Below are 25001 nucleotides of genomic sequence, written 5' to 3'. Positions count from 1 at the left end.
AAGCTAAGACCTTTTATCTTAGTCAGTTTTCAGACAGCACTTTGCTTATGAACATATTTCTAAGCAACAATCGACAAAACCAAGCTAATGGAAAATGTGTAGCGTTTACACAGAATCGGTCGCGGGTTATTTAAGGACACCTTTGCCAAGTAAAACTAGTAAGATCTCTAGCCTCACATCAACCTAGCTATAGCTGTATTCGGCTTTATTTAGGTGACCTGAACCACATATCCCACAGGCAGCCGAGCCCCGGCGAGGATCTCCCGTTCGTGCCTCTGTCCAGGTGCGGGAGCGACGCGCGGGCAGAGCCCGGCCCGCCTGGGGAACGGCCCGAGCGCTGCTCCAGGGGGGCACGGGCCGCACCGGGCTGGGCACGGGGACCAGGAGGAGGAGGAGGAGGAGGAGGAGGAGGAGGAGGAGGAGGTGGCAGCCACCCCCGCGGCCGCGAAGGGCGGCCTGCCCCACCTGTGCCCCGCGGCGCCCCCGGCTCGCCCCGCCCCGGTCCCTCCCGCTCCTGGCGGCGGGGGGGGCCCGCTCCGCGCTATTTGACCCCGCACGGCGCTGCCCGCGCTCCTCTGCCGCTCTCGCCGCAGCCCCGAGCTCGCCCGCCCGCCCGCCGCGCTCGCCCCCGCCATGCCGAACATCGTGCTGTTCAGCGGCAGCTCCCACCACGACCTGTCCCAGCGGGTGGCGGACCGGCTCGGGCTGGAGCTGGGCAAGGTGGTCACCAAGAAGTTCAGCAACCAGGAGACCAGGTGCGTGCCTCTGCCCCGGCCCCCGCCGCCGGTGCCCTTCCCACGCCCCGCTGGCGTCACGGGCGCACCCCGGACACACCCCCGGGCCCGGCGGCGGCGGGACCCGCCCCGCTGTCACCCGGGCTGGCGGCGGGACCCGCTCCGGTGTCACCCGGGCCGGCGGCGGGACCCGCTCCGGTGTCACCCGCCCCGCTGTCACCCGGGCCGGCGCGGGTCCTGCCAGGGCGGCTGAGCCGCGTGGGGATGGCTCGGTGCAGGTGCAGCCGCGGGCGGGGTGCGGTGTGTCCTGCCCGGCGGGGTGCGGTGTGTCCTGCCCCGCACTCCTTCCTGGTTGTGCCCCCTCCCTTCCCCCGCCTGCGGAACACGGGCACCGCACCGCAGGTGTCCCTGCTGGCTTGTGCCCGCCCAGCTCGGGAGCTCCTTGGCCGGAGGAAGGCTGGCACGGCCCCGGCCAGGTGAAGAGCATCCTCCCTCCTGGGCGGTGGGAATGGTGTTCGCACAGGCAGCCCGTCTGCGGCGTCAGGTGCACCCTCGCAGATAGCTAACTGCACAGCTGATCAGCTTTGTCTACCTAAAGATAAAAAGATAGTCTTATAAACAACAGTATGCCATGCAGTTTTGTAAGTAGGTCTGCATACAGGCAGATGTAAAAACAGGATGCTGAATTAGATTTTAAAAAGCATCTAAGTCAAATTACACTCGAGAACACTTGCAGAATTTGTTGCAACTGGTTTTTATTTTGCATTAGCAGCCAGGTGTGTGTGTGGTGGACCAGTTGCAGCTCCTGTAGGACTCCACTCCCTAGTCCAAGACTGATGGTCATGCATGAGCATGATACAGGTTGTTGTGATGGCCTTGGCTTACTCCAGAAAGTGGAGTCATACCAGACTCCTAGCCAGCCAAACACTGAAAGTAACTGGTAATAGTGCAAAAAATCCTGTGTGAAACCATGAGGACAGCTTGCTCACCTGGACTCTGGGAATGTGCTTGCCAGTGCTTTTTCTATCAATATTGCCTCTCTTTACTAGTGTGTCATCTTAGCTTTCTGACCCACCAGTTTAATTTGCTCAGTTTTAATGAAGAATTTTAAATTGAGGTGACAGTGGTATGTTCACCCCATGAGCTGGCAAGACTGCAACTCCTTCTCTGTATAGGTATGTGAGTCTAGGCTGCCAGCTGATTCTGAAACACAAGTTCCTGCTGTAAATAGCTGGCTAGTCTCTGAGGTTCTTGTGTGTTTACTTTTATCTGTTCTTGTTCTGAGTCTCCTGAAAAAGCATGTTTTCATTGCTTCCTTTGAAAGATTAACATGATGTGTTCTAAAATTGCTCTCACAAAGCTTGTCCTTTTCTGTCTACATTTTTGCATTCTCAGTGCAGTTGCTCTTGTTCTGGTTATGCTCACTGGCATTACTATAAACCCTCTTCCATTGGTGTTTATGCAATCTAATGTTTGCACACTCTAACTCTTCTATTCATTCCTGATTAAATCTTCTCTCAATTCTTTCCAGCCCCATACTCACTTTATTGCTCTTTGATCTCCTTTCTGCATGATAAAACTTAACTTGTGTATTTGGTTGCATGACTTCCTCGCTAACTTGTCTAATTTTTTTAAATGTTTCTTCTCCAGAGACACTTGTCTTAATCTGTGCTTGAAACATAGCAAACAGCAGAACTAAATTGATTTAGATTTCATCCAACTTAGAAATTTATCTCCACAATTTGCATATTTGCTTTATAAGATAAGTTAATTAAATTCTGGGCCTCAGGATGCACCTATTTTTCCAGGTATGGGATATTCTCTCTACCATTAAAAAGAAGGCAGTGGTGACTGAGTATATCAGTGGTTTGGCTAATCTAGTAGTGCCAGTTTATTTTTTTAGGCAAATAGCGATGTACACATATGCAGAACATATTTATTAGAAACATTATTTCTGGTTACTTCTGTTGCAACATGGCAAGGCTGACATTATATTTTTTTTAATTTATTTTATTCCCTGAACTAATACGGCTTTGTATTTTAAACCTTTAAGTGTTTGGATTTTATTTGGGTTTTTTTGTTTTGTTTTACAGCTTCCTTCTTTTGAGAGTCTAATCTGAATTCCTTGTTTCCCCTTCAGCAAGTAAAGTTGTATCTGCTATATAATATTTCAACTAATTTTTTCAGTATTATTAGCAACTTACTTAAGGATGTTGACTTTCCAGTTTTCTAGACTAATGTTCTTAATAAAGAAATCCCCAGCAAGAATAGTAAGAGAATTCCTCAACAATGTATTTGAAATTAAGCTACCAGTAAAGTTGATACTTATGCAGAGGGGATCTTTCCTGAGGATCTGGATTTTCAGTCTTTCTATACTCTTAAATTGTGTGTGTATGTAAGCAAAAAAATGACTTCTTCCTATATATAATGACTCTAGCACAGTACTTTTTTAAAATTTTTCTTCAGTGTTTAAATTTATAAGCAAGTGTATTGGCATTATGAAATACACTTGCGGTATTGCAGAATACAAAACCTGATAGTTAAAAAGCTCAAAGAACCTTAAACCTTCCAGTGGCACTCCAGCAATCCCCTCATGCAAACAGATAAGCCTGGGCCTCAGGGTCAAACTCTTGTTTTGTCAGATCTGTTAAGTTAGCAAGTTGCAGAGAAGATTTACCTTTTGTTCAAAACTCCATTTTGCTATTTTCTGCATTCTCTTAAATATAAATGATGCGTACATTGACAGCTGTGTGCAGCCCCAGGCTTAAATCCTTGCAAAAAGTCTTAGCTGGAAGCCCTTCACTTGGGAGTTGTAATTAGTCTGGCCTGCAGAATAAAGTGGAGGGAAGAGTTATTAAATATTTTGCATTATATTTCAAGTCAAACAGGCTTTAGGTTTCAGTCCCAGTTCTCAGCAGCTGTAAGTGGTTTTGAGAAACCGATGCTGAGGTTAGCCAGGGATAGGACCACCACTGACAAGCGCTGTGGCTAAACAGCCAGTGCCTGTATGTTTACAGCTCCAGAAATTTAAAATGGGAAAGGTTTCTCATTTTTATCTGCATAGAGACTGGTGTATCTAGCAACAGTATCACAGTCCTCTTCTGATTTAGGCAATCAATATTCTTTCAGGTTCTGTAGCTGGTAAATGTAAAGTCTGTGCTGAGAAAGTTGGGGAAATTGCTGGGAGATTCAACCACTGCCCCATTTTTTTTCTCCTTCCCTTTAAACTGTATGGAAATGCTTTCCTTCAACTGGCTACTAAAGTCAGGCAACCCTACCAAATGCAGCACCAGAGCTCCTCAAACGCTGGTTGTGGATGATAACTCTGTGTGTCAGTTAAGTGCCAGGCTCAGTGGCAGGAGCTTGGGTGGCACCACCTTATTTATCTGGCAAAAGGATAAGGACTGCAGTGGGGACTTAGTCAGTTTATCTTCTTCAAACCCCACAAACCAACTGTCATCAGCAGTTTTGAGGCTGAAAGAATGGAAGTCCTTGAACAGGAGTGGCTGTTGTAGCCTCAGCATCATGAAACTGTTTGACTGACATGTAACAGATGCATACAGGTATTAAACACTGAAGCTGTTTGCAAAATTGTCTTCAAATACACTGGCATTTAATTGAAGTGGCTGTACAATTAAACCCCAGTGCAGATATTTTTGGTGAGTCAATTGAAAAGATATAATTAAAAATTTGACTTTGTAAATAATCTTATTTTCTTACAACATAGGGTGTTCTTCCTTCTCTAAAGACTATTTTAATTCTGCCCTTGATATACTTGTTATTCTCAAAATGGAGAAACTACTCTCAGTAGTTTTTGCACACATTTCTCCTGGTGAAAAATGGTTAGTGCTGCCATGAATTCTTGTGAGGTTCCTGGCTTCTTGCTGTCAGATTCACTGGCTGAAGTGAGCCTTGTAGATTTTCTTGATCCAAGAGGAAAGGAATTGAAGTCCTGCCTGGCACATGTGAATTTGAAGGCTTCCTAACCACAGCCTTATTCAACTGCTGAAGTTGGACTGTTTCAGAAACATCAAATTAAAGTGAATGTCATTTAGATTTTGCAGAAGGAAATATGGAATGACTACAAAGGGACATTGTCTGCTGTATGGGAAAAGCTGTGCTGTTGATATGAGAGCCACTTTTTTTCTGAGTAAATTAAACTGGCTGATATTTGATCTTGGAAGTTAAGAAAAAGTAGCTGATGTTTCCCTGGAGAATCCAGGATGGGTTTGAGTCTGTATTTCACGCAAAGTGGCAAAATGAAACCAGTTTGTTCCATGAAGAAAGTAACTGGAAAAATGAAGAGCAAACCTGGAAATTTGTGTCCTTAGGGATTTACAATTTGTACCTGGCTTTAACACTTCCTTCTTATCTCCCCATCAGCATCCTTGTACTGCAGTTGTCTCAGATGGGGCATAATTCCACTGCACCTCATGTAACCTGGCTCCTTTGGGTTCAGCTGGTGTGGAGCCGTGAGCTGTATCACCCTCACTGAGTAGATGCTTTGGTGTTTGCAGATCCCTTACCATGGAATGAGCAAGCTCAGCTCACAAACTGGTGTTAGAACAGCTGAAGACAGTAGGGACTAGGGACACACAGGGATGTGAAGTGTTTCTTCATACTGCCCAGCTGCTGAGCAGGTGATTCCCAGCTGGGCTGGTTGTGATCTGTCTCTCTCAGTGGGGGCAGCTGTTTCCCTCTCTCCCAGCTTGCTTACACTGTCCTGAACTAGAGGAGGCTGGGGAAACAGATTTTACCAGCTTGGCTGGAGAAGGTAAAAATTGTTTTTTTGGACTGCATACTGTATGTGTTAAAGCCACAACAGTGTTTTGTTTGTACAGGGAATTGAAGACACAGCAAATGTGACCATTTATTGCACTGTTCATTTCTCTGAATTGGAAAAGGACCCAAATCCTTTTAAAGCTTTTGGTTGGAGACTTCCATTTATTTGACCTTGCCATGTAAGATGCACTTTTATCTTTGTGTAGATGCTAAATATGTAAAATTAAAAAACACCCCTCACCCTCAAAAACTCAAAACCATAAAAACCACAACACCACCAACCTCCCCCCGCCACCAAAGGAAAAAAAAAAGGCAAGCCAAACAAAACCTGTGATACATGTAGGTAATGGCTGACAGTCCCAGCTGTCCTGAGGTGCAGAGTTTGGTACTCAGCCTTTGAAGAGTTTTTGCACATGTTCAGGCTTGTTAGACATTTGTTTTTTACAGATTTTGGGGGGTAGTTTTTTGGGTGACATGTTGTTAAACCCAGAACTTGCTCAAGAAAAGGTGTTTTCCTCTTGCTGTGGCAGGCTGTGTGCCAGGGTGGAGGGTAACAAGATAGGAAATATCTTCTGCTGTTTGCCATACCAGTGCTCTGCATTAGAGCTGGGCAATTGTTAATGAAGATATAGTGGGGGGTTGTCTTGGAACTGTTAGTCAGAGTGGAAAAGCCTAGAGTTGAGGAGGGGACACCATGGGTGCCAGGGATCCCTGTAGCCTTAAAACCAGCTCTGGCATTTTTATTGTTTCTTTGTTGTTTTGGGCTTTGCTGGTACCCACTTTATTATATTACATCACATCAGATGAAATATTTGCCCAGTAAGTTGAAACTCTTGGGTTGAAAGACTTTACTCTGGGAAATGTGTTCCCAAAGGTAAGAGGTCAAACACACCCTGCTGCTCAGTGCTTGCCATTGGCTGGGTTTCAATGAGTTGCAAACTCAGCATGTGGATTTGTTTGATCACTTTTGAGTTATCGATTCATTTGCACACTGTATGAGGACTCTAGACCTTCATTTTTGGCCTCTTCTCTGGGTGTTGGACTGGCCTGAAGTACATATCTACTTTATTAGCATCTAATTTGCTTGAGGAACCTTACTTTTTATAAGCATGGCTAGAAACTTAAACTGCTGTAATTATTTTTTTTAATACATCAAGCCCTTTATAAGTGTATCATTTGAACATCCTAGTTATGTATTGACATTATTTACCTTTGTAGTCTGGCTCTACATATTTAATTCCCTTTCCCCACAGCTGCTTGGTTTTTAGTTAGGACATACAAATTTGTAATTCCCATCACTAAGTTCAGCTAGGACTGCACCATAAATCTAGCTCAAAAGGGTCTCAATCTGCTATTACTCCTGATTCTGATTTTTTCATAATGGATGCTTCAGCCACTGAAATATGTTTGTAACCTAAGTGGGTTTTATGCTGTATCCTTAATTCATGGTTGTTAGTCTGTCCAAGTTTCTACTTATTAAATGGAACACTCAAATCAGCCTTTGCAAGTTGAAGGCAGATACCAACACTTAAACTTGGTATTCATCATGTCCTGTCTTATGTGTATCTTTCCCAGCTAGAGCCTTGTCCTCCTGGATGCCAAGCAACTGGCTCAGAGTTAATTACTTTTGTTTGGTATTGATTTTTGTAAATTTCCCTTTTAAACACAATTATGTGGTGTCAGGGCTTTTTAATGTACAGGTTCTGTTGACTCTTCTTGAACAGAAATTTATTTAAACTGTTACCAAATAGCTGAATTTGATTAAATTGCATAAAACAAACAGAGCTTTTAATCTTGAGGCAAGAGCTTGTTTTTGTGTCCTTCCTCTGTGTCCTGACTATGTGAAATTGTTTAAATAACCTCATAAACAGTTAATAAGGTCATGATATAGATGGGGGAGTTATTTAGTAGGAATGTTAATAAGATAACTGTCACAGAGTGTGGCTGCAGTTAGCTTAGTGCTGTCTAATAGATATTTGAAATACAACATTCAAATACCTGATTCTAGTGTATAATCTTTTAATGGTTGCCTGAATATGAAAAAAAAGAGAAAGGGATGGGGCAAAAAAACCACAAACTAAAACAAACCCTAACTGCCAATTCCCCATCCCCCCTTCAGTAAAAAAAAACCCAAACCAACAACAAACAAACAAAACAACAACAAAAACCCCAAAAACAAACAAAACACCAAATCCCATCCCCCCTTCAGTAAAAAAAAAACCAAACCAAAACAAAAAAACAACAACAAACAAACAAAACAAACAAAACAACAACAAAAACCCCAAAAACAAACAAAACCCCAAAAAGCAAAAAAAAAAAAAAAAAAGAAAAAACCAACCACCACCCAAACCCCCACCAGTGTGGTTAGTCCAGGCTGTATCTGATGGAACACTTGCAACACAATGACTGGTTATCTTTCACTTTTGGGGCTTGGGGAAGGTGAAATAGGCAGCTCTGTGTCTATCTGTTGATGGTTGAGTCCATACAATACCTCAACACCAATCTTTGAGAAGGTAGATAGTAAGAGATACTGATCTATTGCACAGCTCTGTCTCGTTGACTGGGAAATGTGACTACTCACATTTCTATGTGACAAGTATGTCATTCTAGCCTTAAAAACATAGCTATGCTTCTTTTTCAAATGCACTAAGAAAGAAAGAAGTAACATGTTTGATTTCCAAGTTGATTACAAGTTGATGTTTATTGGTTGCCCAAGATCATAAGAAAAAATATAATTAATGACAATGGAAAAATCATCACTTCACGTACACAGTATTAACCAGACCTTTATTTATCTGAAAGTATATTCCTTGACCTCCTGAAAACTGTTATTTTAATGATGTGCATAGAAGAGTTTTTAAAAAAAGTAAAACAACTCCAAGTGTTCTTTCAGTATATAGTGAACATTAAGATCATATACTTTTGTCACTCAGCCAATTTTTTTCCTAGTATGTAATGTTTAAATTAGCCGTTCATTTTTTTTTTTTCTTCCGAAGTAATAAAATCATTTTTCTTTGGGCATATTCCAAAGGTGTGGTATGAGACAACACTCTTTATAAAGCAGGTCTGTGTAACTGCTGAGTCAGGGTGTAATTAGAATTTTTTTAAGCCCTCATGATAATGACAAAGCTGTAATAATGATTGCAGCCACAGTAAGCTTGTGAGTAGATTCTTCACATGGAGCTGGGTTTGTGTTCAGGAGGGCTCCTACTTAAGCCTGTACCCCACTTAGTATCTTGCTGAAAAAGTGTTATGTTGACCAAAACTTGTCCAGCTTCAAAGAGGGAAATAAACTAAGAAAATATTCAATCAAAACAGAATTCTTTGAATAGCCTCATTCCGTTGATCAAAAACTTGGAGAGGGAAATAACAATTCTGTGACTAAAAAATTGTGTCTTTGTGGAGTGATGAAAGCCTCCCAAAGGTTTCCTGACATATCTGCAAATGATGCTGTCCCTGACCACCTCTGTCCTTCCAGAGATCTGATGTTTGATGATTTACTTTCTTTTGACCTTAAGAAATCCTGCTAGTAGCATACTTAGGCAAAAAATGCATTCAGTTAAGGAGAAAAATTAATACAGGATCTTTATATAATTTGTTTGGGGCTGCAGAGAACTCAAATAGGGCAGCTGAGAGCATGTACTCAACTATCTTGATAGTGCTAAATCAATGTGTGCTTATCATCAAGATGTTTGAAAGCAGTAAATTCCTTTCTGTAGAAAGCTGATGAGTCTTGCATAGCACCCTGAGAGCTGATAAACAAAACTTGTTAGGACTGTGTTTGACTAGAGCAAGCCTCAGCATTGAAGGCATTGAATTAGAGAAATTATTCTACCCACATCTGGGCCATTTGGATGGTTTCCAGTCAAACTTCTGCTTATTTGTGTCTTGGGTAAAGATACAACCTTTTAAACAAGGGTTCAATATATTCTAGCATTTAATAACTGAGACTAGCATAGTAGAGCATGGATTTGCAAGGTCTGAGCACTTAATTATTTAGGAAGTCTGTATGTTTTGTGTACATTGTACATGGATTTGGGGAAAAACTAAGGTTTTTCTGTTATATTTGTATGCAATTTTTGGAATAACAGGTGTGAAAAGTTAGTGTGGTTCAGCAGTAGATGTCTTTAGCTTGGGTCTAGAATTGAGAAAGAACTATGCATTCAGCAGTTTTTATTTTTCCTGTTTCTTTTTAAGTTCAATTTAATTTTTGATTTCTGTAATGTGAGCAGTGATTGATCCCAAAATTTGTCTTGAAATCTGTGGAAGAACAAAATAACTTAGATACTGACATAAGGAACCAAAGCACCTAAGCACAGTCAGAGGAAACAGAATTGACACAACATGAGAGTTGAGCCACGGTGGGCTGTTGAGTAGCAGCCTTCTTAGCTTTTCTGCAAGATTTTTGTCTTTTAAAAACAGTTTACTTGGACATCATGGTGTAGATTTTATAGATGTTGGTTGGTGCTGACCTGATGAAGACCATACTGACTTATATTGAAATTGTCAATGAGGCTGTTAGGGAAATCACTGTAAAAATAATCCTACTCTAAATGGGAAATTTACAGAAGACCCATGGTAGTTTGTTAAAACACAACTGAATTTTTAAAACCTTTTTTTAGTAATGCCTTTCCAGTAATTTAAGTGTTGAAATTATCATCTCCTGCTCTTTCAGTGTAGAGATTGGTGAAAGTGTGAGAGGGGAAGATGTGTATATTATCCAGAGTGGCTGTGGAGAAATAAATGACAACTTAATGGAACTGCTCATCATGATCAATGCTTGCAAGATTGCATCATCCTCCAGAGTGACTGCTGTAATTCCCTGTTTTCCATATGCCAGGCAAGATAAGAAAGACAAGGTAGGTAAGAATTGTGTCATTTTGGAAGGCTTCTGTTCAGCTTGCTTGCTTGAAATTTTTGCAGATTAACAATTTTCATAAACAACTAAGTAATTTAAAAGATTTTACCTCCCCCCCATTCTTTTCTCTTGCTAAAATGTTCAATTATTTTATCCACAAGGAATGAAGTGAGACAAAAAAATTTTTTTTTGCATGTGTTTTGATAATTGACATGCTTTCATTTTGCAAAAGTAGGTATATTCTATGTGTGTGGTCTATTGCAGAGTACTTTGCTAGAAAACTGCATTTTATGGGATTGTTTGCATTGCTTTTTCAAAGTTTTTTTGGGTCTTTTTAATCCTTATTAATGTGGAGAGAACACCTTTTTAAAAATTTTAGTTGCATGGAATTAAATACTAAATTCAAAATGCTGTAACAATTATGTAGGTAGGTTTTATCCTAGATGATTAAACAGAGCAAAATGGAAGGAACCGATAAAATCCACAATACAGAACAGAAATTAACAAAAACATGATTTTATGCTGCCACACAGATTGGAAAAAATTCTATCTGCAATAATTATTTTTGATTTATGAAGACAAGACATGGTATAGAAACCCCATAAATGCTCTACTGATTATATTGCCCTTTTCCTGAATTTTATCTGTCATAACTAATGAATATATCAGTTCAGCCAAGTTGGTAACACAGTAACAAACCCTCTGTGGGAAGTGAGACTGATTTTAAAAAAGAGAAAACTGGACTTTACTATATATACACAAAAAAAACCCCAACTTTTGAGAGGTTACATGGATGGTACTTCTACCTAAGCTCATTTGAAAAGAAGTAATAAGAAATGTGAATTTGGTTTTAATTATTGGATTGCAATGGTTGCATTTTTGGAAAATTGTCTCTCTCCTTTACTTCTTTTAAATGGACTGCCCTTTCACTTTGGGCGTCAAGCAAACCATTTTGCAAGCCTTCTGTTGGTCTTTATATTCTTTTAGGTAAAAAACCTAACAGAAATGAAGTAATGGAGAAGCTAAAAATAATAGCAGTTATTACAAAATATGTAATAGTCAGCCTGTGATATCTAAGAAAAAAAACCCCTTATTTTCTGGTATATTCATTCTTTAAGTGCAGGTTTTGTAATACCATACTATTACAATGAAAGTCTACTTGTTATACTTCCAAAAATGGAATCCAGGAATTAAAAAGTCAGGCCCTATTCTTTGCCTGTGTCTCTTGGTACTTCATTTTTGCTGCTTTATCTTGATCAGAAGGGCTGACATACTTTATATCAAAAGACCTTAAAAAGGGTACCAATAAGCATTTTGTTGATAAGAAGGGAAAGCATCTCACTATGTTTTGATTTCCTGCTTCATGTTGGGAAGTTCTGCTGTACCATCCTCTAAATTCTTGGTGTGGGAAAAGGATGAGTATATTCCAACATTTCCACACATCTAAATTGTCTTGTCAAGGGTACCCAAATTTCATGTGGCAGAATTCCAGAGACATTTTAACCCCCCAGTGTGGTGGCACAGTGCATGCCATGCAGAAGCATTTTGTATTTCAGAAATGCCATCTGAAAATGAATAGCCTAGGAAAGTGATTTTGATTAATAGAGATTTTGAGATTTTTTTTCCAGACTGTTCTCTGTGTGTCACTGAGTTCCACAATTTTAGGCATATATTTTTGTTGGTTTTGTTTGTGGGGTTTTTCCCCCCCCCTCTCTTTTGCAATTGAGAAAATGTTTGCCATCTTTGGAAATTAACCTTGGCAGTTGACCTCCATGTTGCAAAATAAGCTATAACACAGCTGTCAACATTGGGCAGCTTATTGACAGAGACATCTTCCCTCCTGCTTGCATCAGATCACTTGGTCTTTGACCCATCATGAGTGCACAAGCTTTGTGTGCTGCCTGAAGTGTCAGTAAAGTGCCAGCCATTTTCTTCCCATGATCACACACAGATTTTCTTCTGTGGTGGAAGACGTTGCTGAAGTTCACTTGACTGTGAACTGAAGCAGTATAATCTTCAGTACATGGATGTTGTTTTCTATTTTGAACTTAAGTTAGTGACTTTAATTCATTATGAGATAAATAGACTGAGTCCCTGCTGCTTAAAATAACCATGTATTGTCATACCTCTGGTGCAGTTATGATTTCTAAGAGCAATGAAAGTGCTCTTCATTTAGTCAAGTAAGGAAAGGGCCTTGCAGTAAAAATCTCAGTCTGAACAACCTAATCTACTCCGAAAATTTTAGCACTAAACCTAAACTATCTTTAAATGAGAAAAAGATTTAAAAAAAAAAACAAACCAAAGCCTTACTGCGAATGATAAAGTCAGTAAATTAATTTAGATTCAGTCAAGTGGTTCCCTAAACTAGGATATTTCTCATGCACAAGCTAGCTAAACTTAAAAATAGCTCAGATGTTTCTGTGCTTTGACTATTAACAGCACTTATGCATCCTCTAATTATGCCAACCTTTCAAGCTGTGGGCAGGAAACATCTATGTAGGATACTGCAGACATGCCTTTGAGATAAGTTAGAAGTACAGTGACAGATGAGTTTGGTGTTCTACAGCTCATGTAACTTTGTTTTTTTGATTTGTAGAAGGGGTCCGTGGAGCGTTGGGTAGGTATCTTTTTTTTTTTTTTAATCTAACACTACGCATTTCCATTAATATGGCCTTAAAGGGTGAAACTTACTGGGTTACATTATGTATAACGAGGAACATTTTCAGTTTCACTTCTTGATTTCAGTTGTGTTTCACCTAGGCCATGACAGTAATTCTGTGGAATAATTTCTACAAGAAAACCCCTAGATTCTAGTTTAAAATTTATTTGGATATTCAAGATAATGGCTGTCAATTTCTGAGGCTTCAAAGCAAATCTCATTTTTGAAATTATAAATTTGGGTAATACATTAGTGAACATTCGGTATCCATACACTTCACAACTGGCTTTCTCGGAAGTGAAAGTTCCAGTTATAAATCTTTGGGCTTTCTTTGATTTCCTTTCTTTTTTTTCTTTTTTATTTTTTTTTTCTGTTCAGTGTGCATGTGATGAATATTGAGCAAGACAATGTACTAAGATGCTTTAAGGCAACAGAGCTTTGATCTTAATGGACATCTTTTACTTTCAGCTATGTGTCCTTTGCACAGTTACTCTTGTGATGTTGTTTATATTAGCTTTGTGGATTCCCCCTGCCACTGGTAATTCAAGTGATTTTTTTTTAACAATTTAGTTTCTGTACATAATCTAATGCTGCATTTCACACTAATAATTCTGAAAATAATCTAAAATGGCATCAAATAATTGAACAATGAATACTGTGAATCTGTGCTTTGACCTCTCTCTTCAGAAGGGAACCCTACAAACGACATTATAAGGAAAATCAGGAGTTCTCATTTACCTTTGCAATCCAAGTTTCTGAATAATGAGGTCAGGTTAAATGAGGTTCCCATGAAGGGATGTGTCTAGCCTGCAAAGATAGAATAGTACAAGCAGGAGAGCAAACCTCTCATTTCAGATTTACCTGTTAGTCCAGCTTTAAACTAGAGCTTTGCAAAGAGCTGGTAAGAGAACACTGCCACAGAATGAAAAGAGTAGATAATACATTTTTTTTTTGTTAGATGTTGACAGAGATTTGAGAGTATTTTGAAGTCCACCTTAAAATTCAGATGCTAAAATGAACTGAAGAGGAATTCAAATGGCATGAACAAAAATTTGCCACTAATAATAGAAATATCCAGAAAGCTTTGGACAACTTACAGAACAGAACTTAAATGAAGAGCAGTGTTGTTCTCAGTAAGTGAAAAATCAAATGTGCTGAAGCAGTAATGATGATGAACTCTTCTGGAAGCGACATGAGTCTGAATTGCAGAGATCTAGGGAAGTGCTGGCTGTTGCATCTGCTTTCTGCGTGTCTTACACAGACAAAATGATGGTGATGTTCTGTGAAACACAACACCTGAAAAGGATGGCTTCCAAAATGAAGAATTTCAGTAATGATGGTGACAAACTTGATCTGGCCATAAAATGAGACTGCAGTATCTCAGTTTCTATTCTGGAAATGTGTTATCAATCTGCAGGTTAAAACAAAGAAATGTCCAGTGTCCACCTAGACTAGGAACAGTTTTGATGGAAATATTGGCTCCTTGATAGGACACAGATGGAAAAATATCCAGGCTAAATTGTCAGTGATTCAGCTCAGTGTCACTTATGCCCTTGAGCACCAATGGAAGGAAAGCAGAGGTACTCTGTAATTGTGTGTATGGGCTGGAAGGAGAGGAAGTTCCTGGGAGATGAAATGAGGCTGTTTGATAAAGAGACGTAGCAGGAGAGAATACTGTGCCAGCAGAAAGCAGTCTGATTTTGAGATGGAAACTCTGACTTGCAGTTCTGCCTTCATGCTAATGTTATTGCCAGCTATTAGCCTTATTTAAAGATTAGCAAAAGAAAGCAGGAGGTTTTGCTTAGAGAAAGCTGTCTAGGGAAACACAGGTTTTTATAGAGCTTTAAAAAATGAAAAATTTTGGAGTAACTAAAAAAAAGTGAGGTATTCTCCAGTAATATTTTCCTTTTTTTGATTTTTTTGTTCTGCATCCTTGATGCTTTTAAAAACCTCTTGACATTGGCATTAACTTTGATAATAAGATTTTTATTCTTCTTTCACTCTTTCTACTTAGGATTTCTTCATCCTCCCCTCTACCTTTTGGGAGTTCTAGACTCCTAATTGCATCCAGGAATTAAACATAAATTTAAAAAAAAAAAGGTCAGGGTAAAAGACCCCTACCAACAAGGATGTGCTGCAAGCTTTACCGTGTTATGAAGAAATGCTTGATACTAACATTGTTTTAAAGCAGCGTTCTCATAAGTTGGGTTCATTTTGCCTTCTATCTTTGGGTTTTGCAATGTTTCTTAGAACAAGATAGAATTGAGTGTTTCTGTGGAGTAGAGAAGTGAAGTTAGCTGAAACTTTTAAGTAGAAGAATTGGAAAACTATATCCCAAATTTTATCTCTTTAATACAAAGTATTATTAGGCAGACTGTGCAAACTGATTTAGATCTTCCTAAATGCTTTACTGAGTTTCAAAAACCTAGTAACAAGATTGACAGGCGAGTTTGACTGAAATTCTGAACATTTTTATATCTAGATTCCAAATATTGTGAAGGAAAAAGCCAAGAAAAATAGCTAATCTTCTGATTCTTTGCATCCAGTCAAAATATTTTTTAAATGTAAATGTTTGTGCTTTATTTCTCAGAGCCGTGCACCAATCTCTGCAAAACTTGTTGCCAACATGCTGTCAGTTGCAGGGGCTGACCACATCATCACCATGGACTTGCATGCTTCTCAGATCCAGGTAACTGTTGGTTCTTACCTGCTGTCCTAGGAGCTCTACTGAATTAATGTGATAAGCTGATAGTAATTCTCTGTGGCTTTGGTCATTATTTTGAAAGGCTATGTACCGGACTGTACAGGGTTCAGAGAAAGTCTTGCTACCTGTTTCTAATGAAACTCCATTTTAGAAAGAGACCAGTCTCGATTTTATAGGGTGATTTTGCAGTTACTTCAAATATTTGTGCTTTGGAGTCTTTGGTAGAATTTGCCAAGTCTAATGTAAGAGCTTCCAGAATATAAAAAATACTGGCTTGGGGCAAGTTCTCTTCATCTTAGCCTTGTCAGAGATTGTAGTGTTGCCCTAGGTAGAGTTTTGTTGTTACAGCCAAGGGTGTAATATTTTCTTAAAAGAAGTGGAGATGGAGCCTGGCAACCCTTATCGGGCTTACTGCTGAATCCAACAAATCACAAACCCTTTGTCTCAGACACAGAGCAGACATAATTTGTCATTCTCATGTGTACCTTGTTTTAAGAGAACTTATTTTTTACAGAAAACACCATATCTTTCAGTTCTGGAGCTCCATTTAATCAGAATTTCTTATTATGCTAGATGGCTGTCACATAAATAAAAAGGTCTAAACCAGATTTCTTGTTTTTACAACTTGTACAAGGATTCCATTTTAGTTTGAGTCCTCCCCATGTTGAAATACTGCTGTTAATGTCAAGCAGTTGAAATTTATGGAAGTTGAGTATTATTCCCTGGATGTTTTGAGAGCTTTTCACTAGCATGAATTTACTTGAGTGCCTGAAGGTGATCATCTTTTCTGATGTTTACATCAATTGAGAACACCTGTTTCCTTTTTCACTACTCTTGGGTGATATTTTTCAAGACCTTAAAGTTTATTTGACTTAAGCAACATCTGACAGTAGTATCAAAAGCAGAATTAGACCAGTGTAAAATACTAATGAAGTTCTGCCATTCATGAAAGGCAAAGGCTTGATTCTTTCCCTTTGTCTTCATTCCAGGTAAGATACAGACACATATTCATGAAACTCTTTCTCTTTTGGACTAGGGTTTCTTTGACATTCCAGTAGACAACCTGTATGCAGAACCTGCAGTCCTGCAGTGGATTAAAGAGAACATTCCCGAGTGGAGAAACTGTATCATAGTCTCACCTGATGCAGGTGGTGCAAAAAGGTACTATACAAGCCTAAACCAATTGGATGTACATGTAGTTAGTGGTACATGATATAATTTGTCTAGTCTTCTATATTCCTCTATGAATTGTGTAAGATATAGGGTGCATCACTGATTAATCCAACTGTATTGTAAAAACAGAACAACTAGCTCTTCCAATGCTGTTCATGCTTGAAAACATTCAGGAGCTTTCTATACTCTAAAGAAGATATTTTTCTCTCTCCCTGGATATGGCCTCATTAGCTGAATCCCTCCACCAGAGGGAAGAGATTTTTCCTGCTGCTTGCTTCTTTAGTCAAGTTGCTGCACCTCTTCCTGCTTCGCTCTGGAATTGCCTAAGCTTCCCTTCTCTGTCAAAGCATATGGCCTATTCCCACTGTACCTGCTGGCATTTAGGTAAGAGCTTGCTGGACTCAATTCTTTTTTCTCTACATTATTGCGTTCGAGATGTAAACCTGCTGACCCCAAGTTTTGCACTATAAATACTAGCAAAAGGGAATGAAAGTTTGAATGGCAAAGGGCACAAATAGAAAACTTAGATCATTGGAAGCGTTCTTCATTCACAGCATGTGCTACTCAATTAGCAGACTCTGTTTTATTTGGTATTGATTGAGTATAAACCAATGCCAAAGCTCAGAAGCAGACTGGTGAGGTCATAAAGCATGCCATTAAGGCAAAATGCTTATTCTCAGGTTTTATTGCTCATGCTGCTGCTGCAGAGGGAACAAAGACAAATGAAGTAAGGCTCCTGTAAGCCCACAGCAATTTAAATGTCTGAAATGTAGTATGGGGGAAAAGTGTGAAAGACTGTGATAATTTGATTTTAATTGAAGTCCTTGAGTCTGTTGTGAGTATTCATGTTGTAATGATTTTTAGGGAAATAAGACTGAGTGGAACTCCTAATTTTTTGGGTTTTTTTTTAAATTAATCAAGTTAAGGATGTGAAGAACATAGACCACATTCTAAAAAAATCACTTTGTTAAATTTCTTCCTTTGTTCCTATCAGGATACTGTTATTTTTGCATTTGATTTTTGTGTTGGTTTTGTTTTTAACACAAAATACAATCTTTGCTTAGAATTAAAGTCAGAACACAGAATTTTCCCCCTACCAAATATTTATGCATTATCAAATTAATCATACAAGTTTATTTTTGAAAGGTCACTCTCACTGTATTTAATATAGATAATACAGTCTGTCTTTAGTATCTTTCTGTTGTAATGCAACCAACCAGTTTCTAGTGAAGTAGGGGTAGATGTTGTTCTCAATAAATGCATAGCTTCTCCTTCACCTCCAGTAATAAAATGTAAAGAATATTGTTTGGCCTTTCCATTTAAAATGTGTAGAACTTCAAAATTAAACCTAATAAAAAATTAATGGAATGTGAAAATTGAACATGAATTGTCTTAAAATTTAAATCTGCAAGTATTAATTTAAAATAAATCAATTTTCTTGCACTCATTTAAAATACTTGAATTCTCTTTTGTTTCTTACAACTCACTTGGTTTTTCCCCAGCTTATTAGATGTTGCAACTGAAATAAGGCATGGAAATTCTGTTGATATCTTAATGCCTCTGAGGTATTGAGACTTGCTATGAAATTACACTATCCATAAAAAAATGCCAAAAATTTAGGATTTTTTTTATCATCCATTTGTTGAAAAGCAGTAGCTAAAACTTCCATATTTAAGTGGTAAAGAAACAAAACTGTATTCTCTATTAACCATGCATGTTAATAATCTTGTAAACAACATTTTAGATACAGCCTAAAAAGGCAGGCTAAAAGGTTGCATTAGCATTTATTAAAAAAACATGGAATTGTTTATTCATGTCTCTTTATACCTAAGAGCTCTACTGTTTTAAACAAACTGGGAAAAAGCAATCAGAAGTCTGTAACAAGTTTATTATTAGAAGTTTGTTTGGCCACCAGAGGTCACCCTGAAGAGTTTTAAAAGATCTTTGTTAAGCAGATGTATTCTAAGGGAATTATTAATGAAGTAAGCTACTTGATTACTAGTCAAGTACTGCGAAAAGAATTATTAATCACTGTTAACTTGTTTGGGTTTTTTTTCTCCCTTTGGCTTGGTTTCAAACCCTGCAATAGTATTTTCCAGTTAGAGTGTTAAAGTGCACATTCCCGTAGGCTTAGAATTGACTTCCCCCTACTTTAAATTACCTAGTGTGACTGGTATTGCAGCAGCTTAATAAAAGCTTGTGAATAGCTGAAATGTTTTCAAAGCCAGACAGAAAACCAAAGTCAACTCAATTAAAAAACCAATTTTTGGAGTATAGCTTGAGACATTATGGTTCATAATTAGCAGTGATCTAAGATTGCTTCTACCTGTCTCATTTCTTGCATAAGTTTTTGCTGTGGTAATTTGAAAGCCAGAAGACAAAAACTGTGTTTTGTGACAAAAACGTTTATATGACTGTTTTTCCTTTTAAAATGGTTCTCTAAACATGATGTATTTCTTCCTGTAACTTAGGGTTACTTCAATTGCTGACAGACTGAATGTGGAATTTGCTCTCATTCATAAGGAAAGAAAGAAGGCAAATGAAGTGGACAGAATGGTCTTGGTTGGTGATGTGAAAGACAGAGTAGCAATTCTTGTCGATGATATGGCTGACACATGTGGCACAATATGTCATGCAGCAGACAAGTAAGTGTTATTATGATCTGGCTCACTGTAGTGTTCTCACTCACTGCACAGCTGATGAATACAGTTGTTCTCAAAGCCTATAACCCAACCTGACCTCTGTAGTATGAAGTCATTCTGACCCTTGAATTGATAGGTCACAGTTCTGTGATTCAGCTGTGTCCTTCTTTAGAACATGAAATTGAGAAAATATTTACAGAAATATATTATCTGTACCTAGGTAGAGCACAGAATAAATAAAATGTCATAACTTGAAAAGGGTTTGGGCCATCTAGTGCACTTTACAGTTCCAAGGCAGAAACAACAGATCAAAAATCATTCCCTCCTTGAACCTCATCATGGAGCCTTCCCACTCTCCTTAGGCAATCTTTAACAAAGCTTTACTGGATTTAACACTGTAAAGTATTTTCACCATAGTGTCCAATGCAAATTTAATATTACTTTTCACTGTACATCTTGAGCATAAAACAACTTGTCCTTTTCATCTCGGGAGGTGAGCATAAGTTTTCCTGTCTTTGTCTGAAAGCTGGTTTGAGTTCTCATTTCCCTCCTGACTTGAGTAACTTGAGTTTGTTCAGTTTTTCCACAAGGTTTGTAGACTTCTGCTCAATTGTGATGCCTTCTGGATTCCTTCCAGCTGTTCTCCTTCTTGAAGAGGAGCTTGCAAATGTAGACCCCCTATCCTAACTAAGGCTCTAGCAGTGCTAAATAGAAAGGATTATTTGTAGCTTTCCAGGTGCCTTTATGCCAGTTCTGTTCAGGTTAATAGTAAGGCTGGCTTGTGTTCATCTGGTTCTCAACCAGCACCCCCAGGTCCTTTTCTGCCTGACAGCTTTTCAGCTTCTCTTCCCTGAGCCTGTAGCACTTCATGGAGTTGTGTGATCGAAGTGCAGACCTAGGACTTGACCTTATTGAACCTCATACGAGTGGCCTCAGTGCATTGATCCAGCCTGTCCAGATCCCTCTGCAGAGCCTCCCTGCCCTCAGGCAGATGGACACTCCCACCCAGCTTGGTGTTACCTGCAAACCTAACTGAGGGTGCCCTGAGTCTGCTTGTCCAGATCCCTGATGAAGATGTCGAATGGGTTTGGCCCTAGGGGAGCCCCACTAGTGACTGGCTGCCAGCTGGATGTTATTCCATTCACTACCACTTTCTGGGTCCAGCCATCCAACCTGTTTTTTGCCCAGTGAAAAGTATACCTGTACAAGCTACATGATGCAAATTTCCACAGGGGACTGCTGTGGGAAATGGTATGAAAGCAACAAGTGAGTTAGACATTGTTCTTGGTGGTTTTAAGTGAAGTTAATCTCACAAGTTTACAGTCTTTAGTTGTACACTTGCTGTTTGCACCTACATAAAGGATGTCAAAACTGACATATAGCCTTGTGTTTCTTACAATTTTCATGGAAATTTGATGAAATTTTGCAGATATGTTGTGTAGTTGTTTGCTATCTGCATTCTAATCTACATCACACCTCAAAGTATTCTTTTAGGCTGTGCCCCTTGCAGATCAAAATCAGAATTGCCTAGCTAAAATTTTTTTAGTACCCTTGTGCATAGAGGAAGCTATTTCCGGTCAAAAACCTTTATTTTTTTTTTCCTGTTTTGAAAGAAGCACTCTTTATTTGCCTGCAGTACATTTCTAGAGACGAAATATACCAAATTCTAAAACTGTCAATCACCTTCAATGTATCTGCAGTTGCTTTTGCTTCAGTGATGCTGCCTTGTGTCGTGTTCTTGGCATGAACTTGTGCTTTTCATTTATCTCAAATCCAGGTGGGATGTACTTTGTGAACAAGACTCATGCACCAAAATACTCCCTAGAACTCTTTTTGTCTCAGCAACATTGATGCATATCAAGCAGATGAATTGAGGAACATATTTTCAGATACAACAAATCAGTTTGCTTAAGTACAAACTCAAGTACACACACTTGGTACACACTCACCCTGTTGTAATGGATACACCTTGTAGGCTGCAGGTACTAAATGTAGTGCTGAAAATGACCAGAAAACTTAAATTCTATTAAATCATTCAAAATGAGATGATGTTTCTGTGGTTTTGTCTTTTTTTTTCCTCTTTTATGCTTCCTTGTGTGCCTTTGTGATGATCTGATAAAATGCCATCCCTCAGGGCCTCTGTTTCTAAGGCTAGAGAAGCAGGTAGGACATAGCTGAGAATCTAGAGGCATTGAGGCCATTAGAAACTAAATTAGGATATTTTGGCTCATTCACAAGGTGTTCTAGTTCTTTGATTTATACTTTTTTTCCTCCTCATGCATCACTTCACTGAGTGCTTGGATCAGCAGCAAGTCTTCCCACAACCTTGTAGTAAGCTAGGCTTTTAATCATTAACATTTCTTCTTCCTCAGAAACTCCTTCCAAGCAGAACTGTTTGAATTGCAAATGAAAATAAAGGTGGACAATAATGGAGGCACAATAGAGTTGTGAATACTGCCATCCAAACTACTTAATTTTTTGCCTGGTTAAAATAGAAAGCTTGTACTGGAGTTCATTTTTATGTTTTGTTGGTATGGTCAAAAGTGCAGAATTGTAGATTAGTATCACTGCTGCAAATAAGAACTTTTTCATTTAATTATGATTTTTGTTGGGAATTTTTCTGAGACAATTCAAACTTCTTCAGGTTATACAAATATGGGAATTATTTTGTAGGTATTTTATATGTGACTTTGTAAGTAAAATGTATTTTAGAGATTTGTATCCAGTTTCATCTATAGCGATGTATGTATACATGCATCACAGCATGCTATTTTTGTGTGTTCTACAGGTTAATGTCTGCTGGAGCTACTAAAGTTTATGCCATTCTAACTCATGGCATCTTTTCTGGTCCTGCCCTCTCTCGGATTAATAATGCATCATTTGAGGCTGTTGTGGTAACCAACACAATCCCCCAGGAGGAGAAAATGAAACATTGCCCAAAAATACAGGTACAGTGGTGTTGTTATGTCATTTCTTTAGATTCAGTATTTGTATTTTACTGCTCACTAGTGCTAGAATTTGTGCCTTGAGATAAAATTAATACTCTCAAATACATTGTTTGCAAAACATTTTGCTAAAACATGCAGAAGAACTGCTTTAAGGGGATTCAGGTAATATAATAGGCACTTCAAAATATTTGGTATTTGCCACACCTTGAGTATGCTTGATTGGAAGAGTGACAAATGTAAAATTGACTAGGTTTCTCTTCTTTTTTTAAAAAATCAATATTAGTCATACAATATTTGCATGTAGGACCTCAGTTATTTTGTTGAGGAGGCCACAGAAATCTTAGGCAACATTATTTTTTCTTGAAAAATACAAATGGAATTGTTCTGAAAAGTCACTTTTGGAGGTTTTTCTTAGTACAGAGTGGAGCAAAGCATAAAAGATTGAGGTTTTAAGTGCATTACTGGATTTTTTAAAAGCTTAACATGAGATATTTATTGAAACAGTGCAAGCACAAAAAGGTGTGTTTCCTTTAAGTTGTATTTATGTCAGGCAGACACTGCCATCTGATGGCAAGAATACTGGGGCTTTTTGACAACACGCCTTGTCAGAAGTACTCAATATGACTGTTCAGTGATCCTAGTCAATGCTTTCTTACTCGATTTTTGAATTCTTATTTGGTATTATTGCAGTTCTTATGTGTATATTAAATGCCTAAGCTTTAGTGTTTTATTACTTTCTAGAAATAAAAGCTACAAAGGTAGATGGAATGTTTATATGGTTCTAAACTGTATAGTTTATTGCTCTTGGCATGCCATCAAATTTTTCTTCTCAATTTTTCTTTCAGTTTATTGACATTTCCATGATCCTGGCAGAGGCAATTCGAAGAACACACAATGGTGAATCAGTGTCTTACCTGTTCAGTCACGTCCCCTTGTAACTGCAGGGGATTACACTGCATCTTTGCAAAGGTCTCTTAAGCTAGCACTGTTTTTAACTGTGCACATCAACCATGAGAAATTATTCTCTTTGTACAATTCGAGAGCTTGTATGTTTAATTATCATATTTGTCTTGTAATTACTATTTGTTCTTTGTAAATGGGCAATAAATCTCCATCTTGCAGAAAGCTTAAGAATTCTCTTGAGAGTCTGTAAGTCTTGTGTGTTGTGCAAGTTTTTCTATGTGCCTGTTCTCACATTTGGCTGACTGCTGTGTCAGATCCATTTTTCTATACAGAACTACAAACTGTTCACAAAAGTTAACAGGATGTGTAAGTGTAAGGTCATTCTCTGTGTTAAGCTAAATGCTACAGACCTGAGTTTTTTGTATCTGTTAGTCTGTTGGGCAAACAGCTGGGGTTTTTTGTTTAAGTACCATGAACAGTGTTTTGTAAGCCCTAACCATATGTAAAGGTCATGTTAATTTTGAGGAGCTGTTGACATACACATAGTATGACCTGTTTGATTCACTTAATGTTCACTTTTTTCCCCACAAGATATTTGGGGCTGCTGTTTTCTTTTGTAAAACTCTCTTCATATTAAATTGTTTGCTTAACATCTATTCTGTAAAGTTGCTATCTTGTAAGATTGATGTTTAGGTATTCCTAGTATTATTAATATCACTTGTCTAAACAATGACTAAGATTTAATCATGAGCAGTTTGGTGTAAATTTCATTTTTTCTCTGTAGTTTTAGATATTCCCTGATTGTGATGATAGAAAAAATTTTATTAAAGATTTCCTGTTAATATTGTAAAGATTTATTGTGCCAAGTCCAAACAGAAAATTAAACACACTTACACAGACTGGTCTGTACCATGGTTGAAAATTATCTAAAAATACAGGGTTTTTCAAACTGCACAGTCAATGCATCTTCTTCAAATTTCTGTCACAAAATACCACATTGCTTGACTGTGCAGTGAGTGAACTGGGGCACAGTAACTAATCTCGAATGCTTTAACATTAAAAAATTAAAGTCATTATGAAAACAATTTTTCCTGTTGTAATGTGGGATGGCTTATGGTTAAATATGGGTAATGCAGTCAGTAATGGATTAGGGTGGGGGGGTTGGGACTCAAAGTTATAATTTTGTAATTATGTCTTTGAATCCTATTATGAACTGTTTTCAGTCTTTCTATTACAAGAGTAATGTGTATTAAAATACTATCCCTGCACCTAGATCACAGGAACTCAAATCTCCTACCTGAAATTGCAGTTTTTAATTACAAAAGCATTGCCATACTTGAGAGGTGTGCACTATAGCACATCTACATAGTGCAAGTGCACTACGTGCACTTGCAGCACTACAGCAAGGAAGCTGTAGTGCTGCTTTTATGCAGCACTATAGCTTCCTTGCTATAGTGCTGCATAAAAAGTCCTTATTTCATCGAATCTTGCTTATTTGGGGATATATTTATCATAATACAATGATGTATTATAAAGTGAATTTTTTCAGTCCAGTTAAGACAGTTGTCAGAAAGGATTTTTTTTTTTCTCTGAGAATA

General features: G+C 38.5%; 1 protein-coding gene across 2 annotated transcripts; it reads left to right on the top strand.

Moving 5' to 3' along the window:
* The first annotated feature begins 559 nt into the window (after positions 1–559).
* PRPS2 (phosphoribosyl pyrophosphate synthetase 2) lies at positions 560–24150 on the top strand. 2 transcript variants are annotated; one of them, XM_039714441.1, is made up of 8 exons: positions 560–755; positions 10192–10375; positions 12971–12991; positions 15624–15722; positions 16774–16898; positions 19382–19555; positions 22341–22500; positions 23346–23625. In XM_039714441.1, the coding sequence occupies exons 1-8, from the start codon at positions 634–636 to the stop codon at positions 23436–23438; spliced, it is 978 nt and encodes a 325-aa protein (XP_039570375.1). In that variant the 5' UTR covers positions 560–633; the 3' UTR covers positions 23439–23625. The 2 variants fall into 2 exon arrangements, with proteins under 2 accessions (XP_039570375.1, XP_039570376.1); XM_039714442.1 differs by lacking the exon at positions 12971–12991 and having other exon boundaries at positions 23346–24150.
* Positions 24151–25001: the final 851 nt, after the last annotated feature.

The sequence above is a fragment of the Passer montanus genome, unplaced genomic scaffold, assembly GCF_014805655.1.
Source record: "Passer montanus isolate IOZ18808 unplaced genomic scaffold, ASM1480565v1 scaffold3, whole genome shotgun sequence".
In the NCBI taxonomy this organism is placed as follows: Eukaryota; Metazoa; Chordata; class Aves; order Passeriformes; family Passeridae; genus Passer; species Passer montanus.
The sequence above is the reverse complement of the archived record's forward strand: the minus strand, read 5'-3'. Positions and strand labels throughout refer to the sequence as shown.